This window comes from Hemiscyllium ocellatum, chromosome 18 (assembly GCF_020745735.1).
Source record: "Hemiscyllium ocellatum isolate sHemOce1 chromosome 18, sHemOce1.pat.X.cur, whole genome shotgun sequence".
Taxonomy (NCBI): domain Eukaryota; kingdom Metazoa; phylum Chordata; class Chondrichthyes; order Orectolobiformes; family Hemiscylliidae; genus Hemiscyllium; species Hemiscyllium ocellatum.
The window spans coordinates 25,688,148-25,708,839 of record NC_083418.1 but is presented as its reverse complement, the minus strand read 5'-3'; the positions used below and the strand labels follow the sequence as shown (position 1 = coordinate 25,708,839).

The 20,692-nt window shown below is 40.7% G+C and overlaps 1 protein-coding gene across 1 annotated transcript in view; it reads left to right on the top strand.

The window, feature by feature from the left end:
* cracr2b (calcium release activated channel regulator 2B) overlaps positions 1-20,692 on the top strand; it is a 106,763-nt gene that overhangs the window by 22,545 nt on the left and 63,526 nt on the right. Inside the window, exons 4-7 of the mRNA XM_060839172.1 lie at positions 7,375-7,486; positions 11,401-11,572; positions 16,214-16,360; positions 16,864-16,954. Coding sequence (XP_060695155.1) covers positions 7,375-7,486; positions 11,401-11,572; positions 16,214-16,360; positions 16,864-16,954 — 522 coding nt within the window. The remainder of the gene's footprint in view (positions 1-7,374; positions 7,487-11,400; positions 11,573-16,213; positions 16,361-16,863; positions 16,955-20,692) is intronic.

Below are 20,692 nucleotides of genomic sequence, written 5' to 3'. Positions count from 1 at the left end.
AGCAGCATAAAGATATTCTGAAATCCATCTAATGTATATGATAACCTAGGATCTATGAAGCGCTGAATGCATTTATAATAACAAACCCAGATTCATTGAAGGGAAATTTGCCTTCCCTGCAGAGAATGTGAAGGTGCTGCCAAACATTTAACATCAAGGTGTTGCCTTTTAATTCAATTGTGTTACAAGCAGATTTGATATTCCATTGCTTCCAGGCAATCCTTCATGTTGCTGCAGCTGATGAAATCCTCCAGTTAAATCAGTGGAGTTATATTCGATAGGAAGCCCCATTACGAGTGTGAAATGAGATTGTTTAGTATTGGAAAGCCACTTTTTAAACTTGAGATATGGTACAATGGAACTTGTAATCATTATTGTACAGCAATAACATGCAATGCTATTCTGAGAATTAATGTAACATTATTAGTTAATTACTGTTTTAACAAGTGAAACAATTAGTTCAGGTATTAATTGTGGTGAGTCAAAGTGTGGTGCTGGAAAAGCACAGCGAGTCAGGCAGCTTCTGAGGAGCAGGAGAGTCAATGTTTTGAGCATAAGCTCTTCATTAGGAATGAGACCTCTCATTCCTGATGAAGAGTTTCTGCTTGAAACGTGGGTGCTCCTGCTCCTCAGATGCTGCCTGACCGGCTGTGCTTTTCCAGCACCCCACTTTTCGATTCTGATCTCCAGTATCTGCAATCCTTGCTTTCTCCCCAGTTATAACCTCCTGTTGTGTGAAATTTAATTTTGCCCACCCCAGACCAACACTAGCAAAGAAGAAAAATACTGCTAATTGTTTAAGGCAGTAATTAAACCTTACTACCTATCACTGTTGCAATGTACCTTGTTGCAAATTATTGATGTTTTCCTCTGTATATGTTAAGTTTATGTCTTGCATATTATAATTTTAGGTTTGCTATGGCCTTACTTGTGTAGTTTATGTTCCTAAGTAGCAGGATGCTCTCCTAGAGTGCCCATTAATCTAGAGTGCCCTTGATTACCTGACGTGTTCTCTTCAGGACCATCTCATGTTTGCTCCTTTGCTGTACAGCAAGCAGAGGAACCTTTCTCTTTAAGTGCTTGTAGATCTCTCTGTCAGGAATGCTGTTGGTCATTTAAAAATTGACTGAGCAAAGAAAATTACTTTCTGAAAAAAACCTGTAAGCTTTCAGTTGTGTCCCAAATACATCAATACATCAGGCTGAGTTCATAACTTAGTAGCCCTTCAGAAGTCCACTGAATCATTTAGATTATGGCTTAGATTCTCAAGTTAGGAAATTCCCAACTTCATGTGCTCATACCATCTGAGGATACACAAGATGAGCGTGACTGCAGTTGGACAAGCCCACTCAGAAAAGGGGCAGATATAGACACTGCTGGATGCCGAGGAAGTCTGTTTTGAAAAATATCTGCCTCCATTCTGTGGGATTTTGTTGCAGCTAAAATTAAAAATGGAAATCTTTCTAACTCTCGCCCCCTGAAAAACCTCAAGATGTCCTTATGCCTCTGACATCAGGCTATGCCTGTTAATTATTATCATTTTCTCCATGCCATTTACTGACTTATGCTATATAGAACCAAAGAACTAGCTTTATTACTTTCCATTTTGTTTTTAGGAAAATAAAATCCTTTGGCTACTTGGGAATGAATATGTCAATTATCCAGATCCTTTAGACTATTCATATTGCGAGCAATTTAATACGTTGTGCATTTGGCAGTAGAGATTTGAGAGGTAGACCTGTCAGGCAGGCAATATCCTTCTTGGGGTTCTAGTGTTATAACAGTCAAATATGTCTGGGCTGTTGGTTATAATCATGTGTGTATCTGTAAAGGTATTATAACATTCATATTCTAATATTTTGAACCGCCTCACTCAAAATGCAGTAATATGCTATTCAGTGAAACAGGTCTGTTATATCATGACGTGTAGATAGCATTTGTCATTGTGTGGATGCTGTGAATTTAAGGCTAGAGTCCAATTTTCAAACCAACATTGAGTGATGGTCACTTAGAGTCTAATTGCTGTTCAAAATTCCTGTCAGAAACTTTAATTTTTCTTTAAAATGTCTTTCGCTGCAGGTTTCTTGATTTTCCCCATTCTGGCTTTGGGTATTTTAGTCCAGTCGAGTATTTATGTCCATGTCCTCATTCTTCCACATTTCTTTAAATATAGAGTACAGCGTACAGTTCTGGTCACCCTGTGAGAAGAAGGATATTATTAAATTGAAAAGGGTTCAGAAAAGACTTACCAGGATGTGGTCAGGAATGGAAGGGTTGAGTTATAAAGATAGGCTAGGACCTTTCTCACTGGAGTGTAGGAGGCTGAGGGGTGACCTTTATAGAGGTTTATAAGATCATGAGGGGCGTAGATAAGGTGAATAAGAAGGATCTTTTCCCTAAGGTCGGGGAGTTCAAAATTATTTTTAAGGTGAGAGGAAACAGATTTTTAAAATGATGTGGGAAGACAATTTCTTTTTTACTTTGATATATGGTTTGTGTTTGGAATGAACTTCAAGAGGAAGTGGTGGATCTGGATCCAGTGAAAACATTTAAAAGACATTTGGATGAAGTACATGAATTGGAAAAGGATATGGGCCAAATGCAGGCTGGTGGGACAAGTTTGGTTTGGGAACATGGTCAGCATGAACTAGTTCAAATGAAGGATGTGTATGACTGCAAAATGTGAGAGGCAAGAAAGTGTTTGCTTTCATGTCAAAATATTATAAGTGGCACATAAATACTAATGTTAATTTTGAACTATTATACGGATGAGTAGATAAATCTGCATACATTAGAGTGCATCCACATCCCCAAGCAACCATGAAACTAATGACCAGTTTGCCTACTTTATCACGTTGCTGTCTGAGGGAACATTGTTTATTAAATTACTCGAAGACCAGTATTTTTCCTGAATAATGTTAGTGTTTAAAAGCTGTCTGCAGCAATAGATCAGGACCAGCAAATTACAATGCAAACTGAAGGAACTCCTCTTCAGACTAAGCACTTTACAACCTTCTGGACTTAATATTGAGTTCAATACCTTTTGGATTGTTAACAAACTCCCCATTTCTTTCCTTTCTGTTAGCTTTTACTGGTTGTATTCTTTGTGACCACCACCTTCAACTCCCACCACAACTCCCTTACACCCCACCCCACCACCACCACCACCACCATCTCACTCACCATCTCCCCTCCCCAGTGGGACTGTCTGCTGTTTCCAGTCTGGCAGTTAGATATACCATTGTTTGGCCATTCTTACATTTCAATCACATAATCTGCTCTATCGATACCCTTTCTCTCCTCCTCCACCACTCCTCCAACCCCTTCCACCCCACTATTACATAATTGCTTCTCCCCTCTACACTTCATGTCAGCTCTGAAGAATCACAGACTCCTAGAATCCCTAAGTGTGGAAATTGGCCATTCAGCCCAACAAGTCCACACTGACCCTACAGTACAACCTGTGTCAGAAACAACTTGAAGCAGAATTATACACAAAAAAAATTGTTAAACTACAGCAGATCCTATGCCTCCAGTGCAGTCACCTTTCCCTGGCATTGCAGATTTTGTAACTTCATCCATTGATACAAATGCATAAATCAATTTTTTGCAAACGCCAGCTTCTTGTGCATCTCCATTTCTTCATCCTGCCAGTTCCAGCTATGCCTTCAACCATCCAGTTCACATGTTCCAGAATTCCATTCCTAACAATTTGGCTCTGCATCACACTTTGCTCCTTTAAAATTCTCTTTGGCAAAGTGGTGGATCCATCTACCCCTTTCCACGTTGTCATATTTTGACACTGCCCAATTTTTTCCCCCACTTTATGTTTCCATCTAGAGCAAATCTTTTCTGCATCCTACATTCCCCCTCAACCATCCTGCTCATAGATATCAACCTGTGCTAAATACCTATTCCATTTTATATACAGAACAAACTCGATTATCCGAGCGAGTTAGGCAGGGAATATTTTGTTCAGATAGCTGATAACGTTTTTATGGGACCTTGAGATCTTATTCAAATAATCTGAAATTCAGATATTGACATTCAAATAACCCAGGTTATTCTGTAATTATACATCTATTTACTTCAATTCAATATGGGTAATGGCTTTAGGATTAAGCAGTCTCACTGTTGTTAGGTATGGCTTGTGTTTCAGAAGCTCTAAAATCTGACAAATCATAACCAATTCTGTTGAGTAAGTCACACAGCAATAAAACAGGGCTAGTATACAAAAGATTCAAATGCCTAAAAAAGGAGTGAAAATAAACTCCAGCCTAATTTTAAACCTTGTGGCCTTTCCATTAGATGTCAACACAACACTCTGGTCATATAGGAACAACTTGAAGTAGAATTGTGTAAAAGCACCAAAAGTTGGTTGCATGCAATCAGAATTGTATTGGGTCAGGAGATGGTTTTGAGACCCATGTCAAAGTGCATTATCAGGCACACCCCAGTGCAGTGAGAGAGAGTGCTGACATCTCTGATAAGTTATTAAATCCCGACCCTAATCTGAAAACAAATGCTGAAAATCACATCGGGTTAGGCAGTATCCATGGAGACAGAGAGCAAGCTAACATTTCAGCATGGTGGCTCAGTGGTTAGCACTGCTGCCTCATAGCACCAGGGACCCAGGTTCAATTCCGATTTCAGACGACTGACTGTGTCGATTTCGCATGTTCTCCCAGTGTCTGCGTGGGTTTCCTCAGAGTGCTCCGGCTTCCTCCCAAACATATGCAAGTTAGATAGATTGGCCATGCTAAATCGTCCATAGTGTTCAGGGTTGATGTAGGTTGCTTGCGATCTATTAACAGCTAGCAGGAGGCCAGCCAGGAAATATTTGAGTGTGGAATTATTAGAGGTATAAATGAAAGTTTTGGGACAATACCAGGTGATGATATAGTTGTGGAAGTAAGCATTTGTCGTAATGGAAAGGATTAGCTGTGGATTGAACTATTTGTTGAATTGGCAGACATTCTTATTTGACCTAATAATCCGTTTGGGAAGGAGACAGAGTCCCTGCCCAAGAGATAGAACTTTGGGAATATCGTGATGAATACTGAAACCATTAGGTTTGCCAGCGATTTCTTTTTTTTTTGAGAAGATTTGTAGCTCAGGTTGATGATAAATATGTAAGTTAGCTTGCTGAGCTTGAAGGTTTGTTTTCAGATGTTTCATCACCATGCCTAGGTAACATCAGTGAGAGTTTCTGGTGAAGTGCCAGTGGTAAGTCCTGCCTCTCTATTTATAGGTCTTGGTTTCTTATGGTGGGTGGTGTCATTTCTGGTTCTTTTTGCCATGGTATTCTAACCAGGACTCCATCAATAAACACATCGACTTAGACCCTATCTACCTTCCCTTGAAAATAAGAACAGGAAATGGCATCACCCACCTTAAGAAATCAAGACCTATAAATAGAGAAGCAGGACTTTACCACGGGCATTTCACCAGAGACTCTCATTGATGATGATGTTACCTAGTATGATGAACAAAACGTTTGAAACCAAACCTTCAAGCTCAGCAAACTAATTACAAACTTATTGCTAGGTTTGCTTTTCAAATATTTAGCTTGCAGAAATTGGGATTCATTCAAGAATAAGCTTCAGGTGAGCACAGGAAGAGATGGTGGAGATGTTTCAGTGGCAGGACATGTGAAAATGAAATTGTAATTATATTGGCAAGGAAGTGGCTGGTAAGACCACTGGTAGATTTGAAAGATTGTTAGAAATTGGGGTCCTTATAAAAACTGAATTTTTTTTTCATGTGTAGCATGAGATCTGTTTTTAACTATTATTGCAATGGTTACATGCTTTCCACAAACATAAACAATTTTGAATAAATGAGACAAAAAGCAAGTAACAGCAAATATCACCAAGGCTCCTAGGTTCCATAATTAATGTCAGTGAACTATATGGCACCATGTGTATCTTATTGCTGTGTTTGAGAAAACAGAACTACTATTTCTGCAAAAAATGGAAGTTTAAGATTCGAAAGTGGGGCATGTGTATTTTGATGTCATGATTAATTGTCCTATGTTCATTGGTTAAGAAAGGATTCAGGCAAGTGATTGACCATATTTTTGGGGTTGGTCATCTGCAATCCTTGCTCATAGTCAGAAGGCCGTTACAATAGGGAGCTGCTGTCTTCAGATGGAGGATAGACCAGCAGAGGTTTAGGGAAGACTCCAGGCAGATTTCCCTAACACCTTTTGTCTGGAAAGCAGGATGCTGTCTTCATAACAACATTAATATGATTGACCTAGACCTTGCCAACTGCCTATTTATCCTCTGGTCTGATGAATAGGGTTGTCATGGGTTTTATACTTATGCATCATATCTAGACTGCTGCTTTTCACACCACCTGAAAATTCCTTATGAATGGTCAACTGCTTATATTAAGTAGCTGTGGTAATGAGCCCCAAAAATCTAACCAAGTTATATTTGGGTGTGAGATGAGTGGCTGTTGATAGAGATGCCCTGGCTATATTTGGCTGCATGAATGAAACAGAATGAGAGCTGTTCCACTGAACTGTACACCAGAGGAAAAGCATGAGGAGACCAATGTGCTGACCCACCTCAAATACTCTAGAGAGGTAGGGGAAGGATAACATACCACTGTTAAAGCAAAATTCAGTACACATCATTGGACAGGAGGCAGAGAAACTTCACAACTTTCTGATGTAACAGCTAATCAAGGGAAAGAGATAATTAGGCAGATCAACATTCTACTTTTACAACAAAACGTTGCATCAGAGGTGAAAAGTACTTCTTTCCTTGTTTTAAAATATCAAAGTATTCAGTCAGTGTTTTTGCTCTGCAATAAAGAGCGTCTCAAGCCTGAAAATAGCCAATTTATTGCACTTATCATTTGGTGTAAGCTGTGACTTTAAGTTACTGTGTCAGAAACCCTTAAGTATGAACCAGTCCTTGTGTTTCTCCTGCAAACAAGTGACGGTACCTGGAGAAGGAGGGTTGAAAAGTAGCATTCTGATCAGCAAAAGAATCATCTCAGCAAACCTTGTGATCAAGGATGACATCCATGTATATTTCTGTGTGTAGAGGGAATGCTTATAAATGGATAGAGTTTAAACTAGTTAGTAGAGTTAAATGTCAATAGTTCATAATTGTTCATCTGTAGTTAAAACCTATTTTGTTTATAAGAGACCTGGTCCCCATTTTGTCAACCTGGGTTGAAAACTCACGTAAAGTAGGAAATTCTCTGTACTTTTTAAAATCTTTTGCGTCAACGCCAGGAATAGTGGGGCTCTATTTCCAGAATGCTATCTTAGTGAGGCATAATAGTTTGATTTTGTGAAGTGCTGGAGAATTTATGTTTGACTACCTTCTGTAGATCTGTCCTTTGCTTCATTTACAGAGATTGCAGAATGAGTTACCTCTGACCCCGGAGCAATTGGAAGATGTCTTTGATAGCCTGGACCAGAGTAACAATGGCTATTTAACGCCCTTGGAATTCAGCATGGGATTTGGTATGTACTAGAAACCCTCCTGTAAATTGTGAAAATGCTATTGTGATTGAACTAAGCGGTGTCTTTTGTCAAGTTGGAGAAATGTCTTTACATAGCATTCTTTGCAATGGAGAATCCTACATCTCCACGAGACTTGTTTGTTGAAGCAAAAGTTTTTAGGTGCATGTTTGAAGGTAAGAAAGATAAAAAAGGTGGGGGGGGGGGGGGGAGGCGGGAGTGCAGAGAATCTGATTCATTTTGGATTCCTTTAGCAAAGAATGTGGTGACCGTGGGCTGCTTTGCTGTATTTGAATTTTGCCCTAAAATGTCAAATTCTCCTTCAAAAAACTCCGTTCAATATTTTCTTAATAACTGAAATGAAGGCATACTGAATTCAGGATGAATTTGAAGTAATTTAATAATTTTGTCTTTTTAATAAAGATTGTGATGCGGGGCAAATATTGATGACAATAAAGGTTATTCTAAAAATAAATGAGCAGCTCCATTAAACCAAGCCTCATGGTGCCACAATGTAATGAAGTTTATTGAATTCAAAAAGATAGAATTAAATGAATAAAACCATCTGTACTCTTGTCTATTCTGCACAAAAAAAAAGACCCACTCTCGAAGTGCTAACAAAGATAGTAATGGTAGAACTGCTAAACTACAAATCAATTCCTCTTATAATTGGAACTATCCTTTCAACTCCCACACAGTTATAATTAAAGGTTCTGTGTGGAAATAGCAAACATATTTTGAATAGGGCATGTTGTGTAAGGAAAGCATCACTGTTGCTGGAAACCATTGGCAACACTAGAAGCACTGAGTTCATCCTAATTTGCCTTTTATGTTCCCAATACCACTCAGAATGGATTCAGTGCTAATTAGTTGCAAAATTAGCATGTGTGTTCCATTTACATTAGCCTTCTGAAGAATATGGAGTAGGTCATTGTCAGCTGCACCTATTTCATCGCTTGTCGTAGAACGGAAACGAAACATGAAATAAAACAAGTTGTTACAATTTCCCAGAGACCAATTTAATTTTGTTTTTAAAAACCGAGAAACTTCCCAACAGCTACTGGAAATAGTCAAAGGACAAGATTTTATCTTTTCAAGACTTCAGCTGTAACAAGTAAACTCAATCCATATAGATCAAATATTAGTTAATGCATAATAACTGCATCGAACAAAGGAAAGGCACTTGTGTATTAAACCAATGCATGATGCTTCTCAAATTACTTGTTTCTGTGCGCAGTACTTCAGGCAGATGTGCAACATCGCAGGAACGAGTCTAGAGTATCTCCTAACAGACTGCAACTCAATCATGCTTGATCCGAATTTAATGCATTAGCAAGCAAGTAGGATGCTCATAGGTGATCTGTTGATCCTCGACTCCAATTTCCTGCTTTTATTTTCTCCTAATTCCCATACAGATTAAAAATCTCTCTAGCTCATATATAAGGACCCAGCTTCCAAAGTCCCCCGCGGTAAAGAATTCACAGATTCCCAGTCCACTGGGAGAAGAAATTCCTCCTCATCTCCATCTCCAGTAGGTGACTCTTTTATTCAGAGATGATGCTGTCTGGTTCTAGCCTCTCCCACAAGAGAAAACAATTTCTGTCAAGTCCTCCATAAATCCTGTATGTTTGTATGTGTTTCACCATTTTTATAACACAACTGTCTTGTAAAGTCATTGAAATAAAAAGGTGTATGCTGTATTTGGATCTTCAGGGAAAAAAGTCCTAACATTTATCGCACTGAATTACTAAACAATTGACCTCCAGTCAGGCTTTGCTGAAAACCTGATGAAAGTTGCAGGTGGAGAATCATGGAATCCCTATAATGCAAATAGAGGCCATTTGGTCTATCGAGTCTGCACCAACCATCTAAAGAGTGTTCCACCCAGTTCCAGCCCCTTACCCTATCCCCTTAATGCTGCAATTAGCATAGCTAATCCACCTAACCCCCCATGTCTTTGAAGTGTGGGAGGAAACTGGAGCGCCCAAAAGGAACCCATGCAAACACAAGGAGAATGTGCAAACTCCACACCGTCGCCTGAGTCTGGAATCGAACCCGGGTCCCTGGCACTGTGAGGCCACGATCAGAATAATGTATTGGTATTGGACAAGGTTAGAAGTCACATGATGACACTAGGTTATAGTCCAACAGGTTTATTTGAAATCATAAGCTTTCGGAGTTTGCTCCTCTCAGTCAGATAGGGGGGTGGGGGCAGGCACTGAAGTAGGTGCACCCAGCTTGCGATCTGGATTCCTGGCGCCATTCTGCTCCTCCAGGCTGTTTGCATGGAGGCAGAATGGAGAAGTGGCAGGTAACTGATCTAACTGATTTAAGGGCCTCTAAAAACTGATTAAGGGAGGCTCCTTGGAATTTTCAGTTTACCTCCAGGTTCTTGCATAGGTCCAACTTTGCTGACTGTAGGTGGACTCCCAGTAGTGGCTCTGGGTGGGGAGGAGTCACTGCTCCAGGGAAACCTGGATACCACACTACCTTACCTGCCCTTCGGTGCAGCTGCTGTCACATACTGTACTGTGGAGGGTCCACACCCACCCCCCCCACAGCACTGAACCTGGCTGCGAAACTCTTTTTATCATTAAATTTCTAAACGTTTCACTTCCAAATGTGCTTTTTTAAAAAATGTACCTGCTATTGCAGTCTTCTGCTGGCTTCAAACAGGATGACCTTGAGTTAACCCTCTAGCTTTTTGGGAGGGCGAGCCTGCTCACTGGCCATCCACTGATCACTATCGGGGAGATCGTAACATCTCACACTCTGTGGACTTCTCACCCTCTCGTTTTGAGCTTGATTCCTGGTTTCGGAAGCCCTGAAGAGAACAACCAGCCTTAGGAGTAGCTCATTATTAGATAAATCTTCTCTCCAAGAAGATGGTTACACAACAAGGGCTGTGTCCTTCTGTTGGGTGGGAGAAGTGGTATCCTGTGAACATCTGGGGCAACCTCACCCCAAAATGTCACCCTGACCCACCTCTGTCCCACACCTCTCCTGTCTCATCTCTCCATAAAATCCCAGGGCTTAGTCCAGGATCCGTTTTGTTTTCTCCCAGGTCTCTTTGCATTCCCAGTAACATCCACTTACAATGTTCTGATGCTTCCGGGAGAGCTAACTGATCCCCACCCTTTCACTTGGCCATAGACTGAACCCATTGAAACAGTCATAATTCCGCAAAAGCTTGACAGGATAGAGACAGCAGGTGATTTGTCCAACTGGAGAATCACAAAGGCAGGAGAACAAATCGGAGTGTAAAAGAGTCACTTCTTCCTTCAAAAGGGTTGTCCAGCGTCCCTCTGTCAGACAGTTGTGAATTTTCTATTATTGGGTATATTTTAAAGCTGAGTCAAAAATTGTGGCACTGGAAAAACACAGCTGGTCAGGCAGCATCTGAGGAGCAGGAGAGTCCACGCTTCAGGCATAAGGCCTTCATCAGGCTGATTCTCCTGCTCCTTGGATGCTGTCTGACCTGCTGTGCTTTTCCAGTGCCACACGTTTTGACTCTGACTCTCAGCATCTGCAGTCCTCACTTTCTCCAAGGTTTTAAGGCTGGCGTAGAGAGATTCGGAACCTTTTTTCTGGGAATCACTGCATGTGAGGGTGAGGGATATGATCAGGTTGAGTGGGTGAGACAAGATCTTTAGACCATACTCCTATTCTTACCCTACAATCTTAATCTGTATTTTACTGCTTTAGTTGGTAAGTGTGGAGCAGTGCAGGCTGCCCTCCTATGTTCTTGTATCTTCATTCTTTCTCTTCATTGCACCAGTTTCCTTTAGTTCCGTTCTATTGCTGCTAGATTCCCAATGTTTTGACTTCAAAGGGCTGGGATTCTTCAACTGTAAGTTTTTGTTTATTGACCCGTTGGTGGAGTAGCTCGTCCAACTGTGTGTGTCTCAAATGTACAGGACAATTCATAGGTATCGAGATATTGCCAGCAACAGAAAGTCGGGAAAGCTCAAAGCTTGAGGAAACGTTTGAATCCGGCTGGTCTGATGACCTGGATATCATAGATGATGAGGAAGAGAAGCGGTTTTGTTTCTTGATGCAGCAACTTGGTGCTTCACAGATCTTTGAGGAGTAAGTATTTCCTATTCTGTTTCTGTGTAGTTTTATCGCACCCCCCCCCCCCCCCCCCCCCATCCAATATCACCTAATAGGAAATAGGTTGGGGTTAATTTAGGATGTCTGGTTGGACAAGTCTGACCAAAGGGTCTATTTTCATGCTGTACATCTCGATGTAGTGTCCAGGACTTCATGATTTGCACATGTTAGGCAGGAAGCAAAAAGCTTTGAAAGCAACTGAAGCTAATTATGATGTAGTTCAAATATAATGGTGGGGACAAAATGGTGCCCTCAGGTAAGAAGGATCCCAGTGAATTGAAGCCCTGTAATTTCTCCTTGAGTAAAGAAATGGACCGTTTGCACTTTCACTGTGTTTGTGAAGAATAATGTGAATTTTACTTATTGAGTACATGAGCAAGGATGACTCACTGCAGCTGTACAGGACCTTTAGTGAGCCTGCTCCAACAACAAAAGCTATATTTGCCTGGTAGGAGAGCAGAGGAGGTTCACCTGGGATGGCAGTTTTGTTATATCACAAGAGATTGGGTTGACTTGGGTTTGTATTCATTGGAGCTGAGAAGAATGAGTTACGTCTTGTTTGAAATGTGTAAAATTCTGACAGGGTGGGAAGTAGGGATGCTGCATCACCTGGCCAAGGGGTCTGGAATAAGGAGTCATGGTGGTAGGCCATGAGATGCAATCTCTTCACTCAGAGGGTGGTGAATCTATGGAATAACCTCCCACAGAAGACTACAGTGTCAAATCACTGAATATATTGAAAAAAGAAATAGATTTGGAAGGTAACAAAGGGTAATGGAAGAGAGCAGGAGTTTAGCATTGAGGTAGAGGATCAGTCATGATCACAGTGAATGGTGGAGGAACAGCCTACTTCTGATTCTAAAGTTTTGATATAGTAAGAGTGGTTAGCATACTGCTTGTATTTCAAGTGGGTCTAACGAAATGTAAGGCCATACAGAAGCAAATATGTCACATGGTTTTCAGTTTTAAAAATAAACTAGCAAATTGCCACTTTTTTTAAGGAAAGCACTGCTCCATTTACATCTCAAAAGGGCAAAGCTTCTTGAGTGTTTTCTTTAAGGTCTTAATCCAACGCCTTGACTACGCATAGTATGGATTGAGCTCAGAGGGCCTGTCAACCGAATTAGAAGCGGAGAGTGGGACAAGTGAATGCAACAAAGTGGATTGGGCAGAGTAAATCCAATCTTTTTATTATGTTTTGATTGAGTTAAGTAAGCAAAGTTTTTTTTTCTTCCTCCATCCTTTTTTCTTTGGATGGTGTATAGCTGTTTTCGGGGGAATACTGCAAGTGCAAGATTTTACCCACACCAGGCTGGGTCTAAAGTAAATTGCCCAGACAACCTATATTCCTTATTCCTGTCTAGTGATCCTTGGTAGAAGATGTCTTGTGTTTGGCTGTCACATGATAACCAGATTAGTTTTGATTGTCTGACAGTGAGAGTAATCACCATCAGGCTGACATTCCTTGACTCTGACTCCTTGTACTAGAGAGATACCAAACAAAATTGTATTGCGTCAAGTAATTGGTGCCTTAAGGTGAGGAAAGGAGAACTGAAGATAAAGACCTCAATAAGTAACAGTTATGTTGGAAAGGTTAAAGCTGTGAGAAAGACATAGAGCTCTTTATATAGATTGGGACAGACAAAGAATGCAATCTGAAATCTAACCCAATTGTGCATATTTACTGGAAGCTTTCTAACATGCTCCTGCAAAGCCAAGTCTTGGGCTTCTAAATATAAACCAAAATCAGCAGGATATATTGCGTATGATGTACCTTTTTTTTATTCTTGATTTAGCCTGGTGTAAATAGCTGCCATTGAAAACTGATACAACCACATCCATTGTGCACCTTTCAATGGTAGGAGACCACCACAAACCAATGAAACTATGTGACTTTATAAATACACTTTCTCCCCAAACCCTTCTGGGGACAGCAGGTGAGTAGCCTGCATAGTAGTGATGTGATAAAAGCAGCTAGAACACCACACAGACAACAAGGGCTAACGCAGGATACAGTCAGTCATTACCTTTTTTAAAAAAATTAAAAGTCACAAGGGCATAGTATAATTTAGGTTAAGAGAAAAATGAAGGTGGGTAGTTAGGATCCAAGAATTTGCTGGAAAAGCTCAAAAGGTCTGGCAGATCTGTGGAGAGCAAACAGAGTTGACATTTTTGGTCCAGTGACCCTTCCTCAGAACTCAACGTTCACTCTGATTTATTTACACAGATGCTGCCAGACCGACTGAGCTTTTCCAGCAATTTCTGTTTTTGTTTCTGGTTTACAGCATCTATGGTTTTTTTTTAATCTTTACTTTGTGGGTAGTCAGGAGTTCGTTTATATAAAAGAAGGTGACTCATTGATGTGAGGAAGCATTTTGCCAAGCTTGCATGTAAGGGAATATTGTACTGGTTTTGAAATAAGTGGGTTGAGCCTTGTATTGCTTTTTTTTTGCTACATCTAAGTTGCGTTGAATTTTATGGATGGAGTTGGAGTGTGGCGCTGGAAAAGCACAGCAGCTCAGATAGCATCAGAGGAGCAGGAGAATTGACGTTTTTGGCATGGATGGATCTCTGCAGCGGGGCCTAATGAGATTTCTTGCCATACCTTACCAAATTTTGCCTCATTAATTACCTGCACTGCCCCATAGCATCGCTCACCCAATCCCTGGAGCAACTCGGCGCTTGGTGGATCTCTCTGGAATTCACTGGCATCTCTTGCACCTGTTTTATCCTTAAAAGCCTTAAAACAGAGAGTCCGGAGCTGTCTTAGATCATTCGTGAGATTTGTCCCGAGACGAGAACAGGCCATGTGCAGAATGGCAACAGCTGTTTAGGTACTGGAGGCCCCACCCCCCCTTGCTCTCAGGTGATCAACATCTTGATGGCAATAAGGCTTTAAGATCTAGATGTCTTCTTACTTTTTTTGGCTCTTTGTTTCTGCTATTCTTTTTATTTTAATTTCTGGTTTTGTTACCAAGATAGCACTGGAGAATGGCGACTTTGTACACTTTGCACTGTCTCGTGTATTCCTCTACTTGAGTACATGCAACAATAAAATCTAATTATAATTCAACTCTCGTGCTCTACCACTCTCCCTGTTGTGTACAATGTCTTCTCTCACCTGCTGTTATCTCTCAGACCCTAAAGTCATTGACCCCATGTGCCCTCTGTGCTACCAAATTGCTCACTTGACCCACATCCCCACCTGTGCTGATAGTAACAGCTGTCCCAGACGCTTTGGTCTCACTTAATACCTGCTTCTCTCTCATTCCAGGAGGACAATAACCTCCACATTAGGACAGAAGGACTCAAAGAGCATGCTGGACTGTCCTACACTTGGCTCTTCACCCCTCATGTTGAGAGCATCCTGACGCTGAAGGCTGAATTGTCTGGCTGACTGTTTTCAATCCCTTGGAGTAATGTTGAAGGCTGCTCTTGGATTACTACACTAGAGTACCCTTTTTATGAAGACTATCTCTCTCCACTTGACTGAGGGCCTGCTAAGAACCATGGCATGCTTTCTGACTTTGTGTCTACACTAAATAGTATGGCAAGATAGAAGTGAATGTGCTTGGTAGCTCTGGCTGAGGGATGCAAAGTGGGGATGGTGTTAGCAATTGGTGTTAGTTAGACCAAGTGAGTGAGTATTGTGACTGTGGGGCTTTGCCCAATCCATGAGCTGGGTGCGTCCCCCTTGATGCAGTGTCCAGACTGCAGCGCTACAATGAGAGTTGCTGGTGCAGGTTAAGTTGCAGCATTGAAGTGGAGATGTGTCCTGTAGAGGAATTGAAGATGTGCCATGATGGTTCTTGTTGGAAGCCTATGTAAATGGATGTGATGGCCATGTGTGTATCTGGTGCCTATAGAGCATGTCCCAAGGTGTTGATACCTGGTGTCCAACAGGAAGCTCATTCAGAGAAAATGGTGTACTGAACACACCAGCTGCTCACTCTTTTTGGTTTTCCCATGTCAAGCCATCTTGATATTTGCGTGGGTTGGGGAAGATGGAAAGCTGAATGTTAATAAGGTTAGCCATTAACAAGGTATTTGACAGGCAATCATCTTCCTTAAATGGCAACTGCCTAATGGAAGCTCACTATGCCACTTGTTAAACCATAAAGGATGGAGCAAAGTGTTTTTGAGATGGGCCTCCCCTGATTCTGTCACTAATTAAACAATAGCCCACATCACTCTGGCTCCTGTGTGATTTCACTCCTAAGAGTCTGGTTAGATGTTCTTTATGCTCACGTGCTGTGTGACCACGTTGCTCTACCAGATGTTTGCTTTTAACTGTTCACCCAATCAGTGTCCCTCAAGATTTTACAATCCCCTAAGGTCACCCCTCAGCCTTTGATGCTCCAGGGAAAATAGCCTCAGACTATTTAGACTCTTCCCTGTAGCTCAACCCTAGCAAACATAATGTGGTCATGCCACTTACCAGATAGATCAGTGCAATTGTACCCAACAGGTTTTGTATGGCAATACTCAAAATGAAATTACTGATGCTAATTCATTCATATTATAGCACTGTTTGTTAAGTTAGCCGGTGTTCTGGTGTTCACAATAGATGTGTACTGTTTCCTTTTAAAATCTTTTTTTCTCTCTCTCCCTCTCCAGTCAAAGTGAAGTGAGAGAGTTGTGGACCAGATTGCGGAGGGACAAGCCTGAGCTGCTGGCTAACTTTGAACAGTTTTTGTCTAAAGTTTCAACACATGTCCAGGAGGTGCAAAATGACAAGATAACCATGGAACAGGCTTTGAAACGGTAATCAATTTAGTAAGCAAATATTGCAAGGCACAATCAGTGGGTGTTGAAATTGACTTGGTCCCTACCACTATCCAGCAATTCCCATTGGAAAGTGTTAATTACCAGGCACTGGATGAAGCCAGTATTAAGTCAGGCCATAATGTTTTCTACATTCATGGGGAAGAGTTGGCCACCACTCTCAGTGTAGTCACAGGTGAAGTGTGGGCAATTGGGTGATTAAATTCCTGAGAGATAATAACAAAAGGGGTATCGAAAGATAATGCAAAGCCATTAGAAACTCCACTTCAGATTTTCTGCTGATGCACTTGCTCCTTTTTGCTTTTCTGTCATTAAATTAGATCATTTTCTTTGTTCGTCACCAGTTATTTTATTGGCAAACATCAGGTTATTCTGAGCTGAATTATTTTGTTGAGTACCTGCCTCTTGTAGCAAGTAGTATACATGTGTGGAACAAAGTTTTATCATCTTTTCTGAAGCTCCTTTCTTTATCCCAAATACAGGAAGGAGTGTGACCATGATCGAGAGGTTCGATGCTTGTACGAGGAAATGGAGCAGCAGATTAAGCGGGAGAAAGAACAGCTGTTGAATCAGGTAAATGTTTAATTTTATGGTGGGGGTGAGGGAAGGGTGGTGATGCACAGATAATTTCAAGTATCCTGCATTTTTTTTTGTTAGTCAGCTTTTAATAATATTTATTTCCTCAGAACTTTGACGGACATTTTCTTTCATCCATTGTCAAGAACCAGAACCTGATTATTTATAAAAAATTGGCTTGATGAGTAAATATTCCATTCAAACCATACATTTGTCTGTTCTGTCATATTGTGATAGGTATTTACAGCTTTATTAATACTATGCTATTTTATAGTGTGATTACTTATTCTGACTGCTGGGTTCCTGTAAATCAGTCACAAGCCAAAATTAGGATGACAAAGGGACTATTTAATTACTTAAACAGATGGATTTTACAGAAGAAGATTGTAAAAAGACCACTGAATCATTAAGAGTAGGAGATCCATTTGGTTTATGAAGGAAGAATTCTTTTAGGCCACACGCACCAGACTTGACTTGAGGAAGTTGTTGAAAAGGACCTTGCTTAAGCATTGCTTATTAGATTGTGAAAAGTGGGATGTAATCCATTGAATCTTTCTGTTTGACTGAGAATTGCATACGTTTAAGCAGTATTGTGACACAGAATTGTCAAGTTACAAAATGTAATTTTTTTAAAAGAAGAAAGCAAACCAACATTGGTATGCTGCAAGATTAAAAGCTTTCAGAGCTATGGAAGAAAGCAGCATTTGAGAGAGTACAGAATTAAAAAGCTTTGAGGAAAATAGAAATAATCATGTTGCGAAGAACTGGCATAATATTGCGTGGTAGGTTTAATATCAGAGTTAGATCAAATAAACACATGATCGGACATCTTTGAAAAAACAATTCGTAAGATACAAAATAGTTTCCATGCTCATCCCTAAAGCACGAGATTCATAAATCAATATCCAATTGCATTTAATGTGATGTTATAGTTCATCCTAGCCATACAGAATTTCATATGTATGAAGTTTTATAAGCTTTTGATAATCCCTTCACCTGAGAATAATTACAATACTCGAAAGAACACGACATAATAAGAATGCATTATTCAGGGGCATCCATGGATTAAAGCCTTCACAAATGAACCTACATGGTGCAGGTGGAACACTTTTCAAGGTTAAAGTGAAGGGTGTAAGATAGTAGAGACTGTCCACAATTCATAATCAAAAAGCCTTACTCTTTAAGTGTGTGTACACATTTGACCTCCACGTTCTTGAAGTAACAGGAAGCATTCAAGAGAGACCAAATTATGCCAATTCAGTTCAAGGACAGCAAGGAGGAAAAAGCCATTCATTCAAGTGGTAGAACCCACTTGAGCTCATCGACCTATCTTTAACTGGAATTGTTCAGGCACCAACAGCACTTGGTGAACAAATTGTAACAAAAAGTGTGTGGATCTGGAAATCTTAAATAAAAACAGAAAATGTTGGAGCAACTCAATGGGTCTGGTGCCAACAATGGAGTGAAAAGTGTTAGTGTTTTAAGTCTAGTATGACTCGTTATTGTAATTGAGGGAGGCTGGAAAGCAATTTTTTTTCAAAAGCATTTTTTAAAAAATAGAGATCAAGTGGAGGAGAAGGGAAAAGTGCTGAGAGAAAAATGCAAAATAAATGCTAATAGAGTATCTCAGGTAGTAGAGGAGTGATATATAGATGAAGCGCAAGTGTTACTTGCCTGCTATCTGGTCTGCTGAGAGCAAACCCATGTAAGCAAGGCAGAGTGGGGAAGATGAGGTGGTGTTCCTCCAGCATGTGTTAGGCTCTGCTGGCTCACTGGGTTTAAGGGCCTACTGCAAGAAAGAAATGTGGCGAAAACCACTGTAACCAAAAATTGGTAATGGTTAGAATTATGTCACATGAAACAACTTAGATTGCATGCCTTGCTGTAGTGTGGCAGGTGGGCATGAAAGGCATGGAGAGGGAGGGACTCTGCATTGATCAATTAACACATTTGGCCTCAAAATATTTTAAAGGACTATAAATGCAAGTTGTTGGCTCCCCTTCTTCTTTTGTAAGTTAAAGAATTAGCTCTAGCTTTATGTTTTATGAGAAATCAGATCTTGGTTGTTGACATCTAAATGAGAGAAGTGGGACAGGTGGAGAGAAGTCTTTTTGCAGTGTTTACTATTCTAGACAAACATTTGAATTTTGAAAGTAAATGAGTGACTTGGTGGCTCAGTGGTTAGCACTGCTGCCTCACAGCACCAGCGTCCTGGGTTCGATTCCACCTTGGGCTCTCTGTGTGGAGTTTGCACTTTCTCCCTGTGTCTGCATGGATTCCCTCCTACAGTCACAAAGATGTGCAGGCTAGGTGATTTGGTCTTACTAAATTGCCCAGGGATGTGCAGTTAGCCATGGGAAATGTAGGGTTACAGGCACAACATGTATCTGCATGTAATGCTCTTTGGAGGGCCAGTTTGGAATTTGATGGGCTAAATGGCCTGCTTCCACACATTCTAAATAAAAACTGCTTGACACAAGGGATATGCGGAGAAAGGCAAAAGATTCATTGATTTCAATTCTCACCCCAGAGACTTGAGCATGCCATCTATACAGCAGTGCTTAATGGGTGCTGGAACATCAAAGATACATTGCACCTCTGTTTCATCCAAAAGACAGTCTGCTATTTCACATGAACATAAAAGATTGCTTGCAAAATTCCAAACATAATGGACGAGTTTGTCCAGGCCAGTCTTAATTGTTCAAGCAATGTTAGCCAAGCAGATCGTCTAGTTATGTATTTCATTGCTGGTTGCATACATGAAGATATTTGGGAGGTTCTTTATTGACTGTGAAGCATCTTGAGATGTCCTGAGGTTGTGAAAAGTGATAAATAAACTCATTCCTCCTACTCCTTGAAAAGACTAGAAATCTTTTTCTCATGCTGTTAACTCAAGAATAAAAGCTGGCCAGGACACTGGGAAAGCTCTTCAAATAGTGCTGCCAGATACGAAATATCCACAGAGTTGTGGTTTATTATTGCTTCTGAAAATACATTACTTCATACCTTGCAGCATTTATTTCCGTATTGCATTGAATTAGCAGCCTTCGAATGGAGGCTAGACCATATCCGTCTGAATCAATGGTGAAGTGCCACTATAGAGTCTTGGCTGATGCTTTTAGCTGGGGAGAGAGTGGAGAAGGAGGAAAGGACGGATGGGGAGGGAGATGGTTATCCCAGAGCCTAACTGGCCAAAAGGAGATGCCAAAAGAAATGTAGCATAGGAGGCCTATTCAGGGTAGGGTGACCATCAGGCGGTGAATCTTTGGAACTCTCTTCCTAAAAAAGAAGAGGAAATAGACTCTTTGAATACATTTTAAGGCTGAGATGGCTACATTCCTTGGTCAATGATTAGATGAAAGGGATAGCTGGAAATGGGAATTTGAGATCAAACCAGCCACTATCTTATTAGATAACAGAGCAGCTGGGGGGACCAAATAATCTATTCCTGCTCCTTGTTTATATGTACATCCACATTTCCCAGCAAGACCGTCCCTACTTGATGTTGTGTGTCGCTGGACAAATAGCATGCTTGCGATCTCAGTTCATCAAACTCAACCCGAGTGAATAACTTAACAAGTAAAGGCCACACGGATTCAAATCAGAAAACAATGTACCCAGGGCTGCCCTGTGATTGGTCAATAAAATGAGAATGGGCAGTTGGGGAGGAGTGACTGAGAGGAATACCTTACCAAAGGCTGGATTCATGAAGGTTGTGACTTTTGACCGCACTGT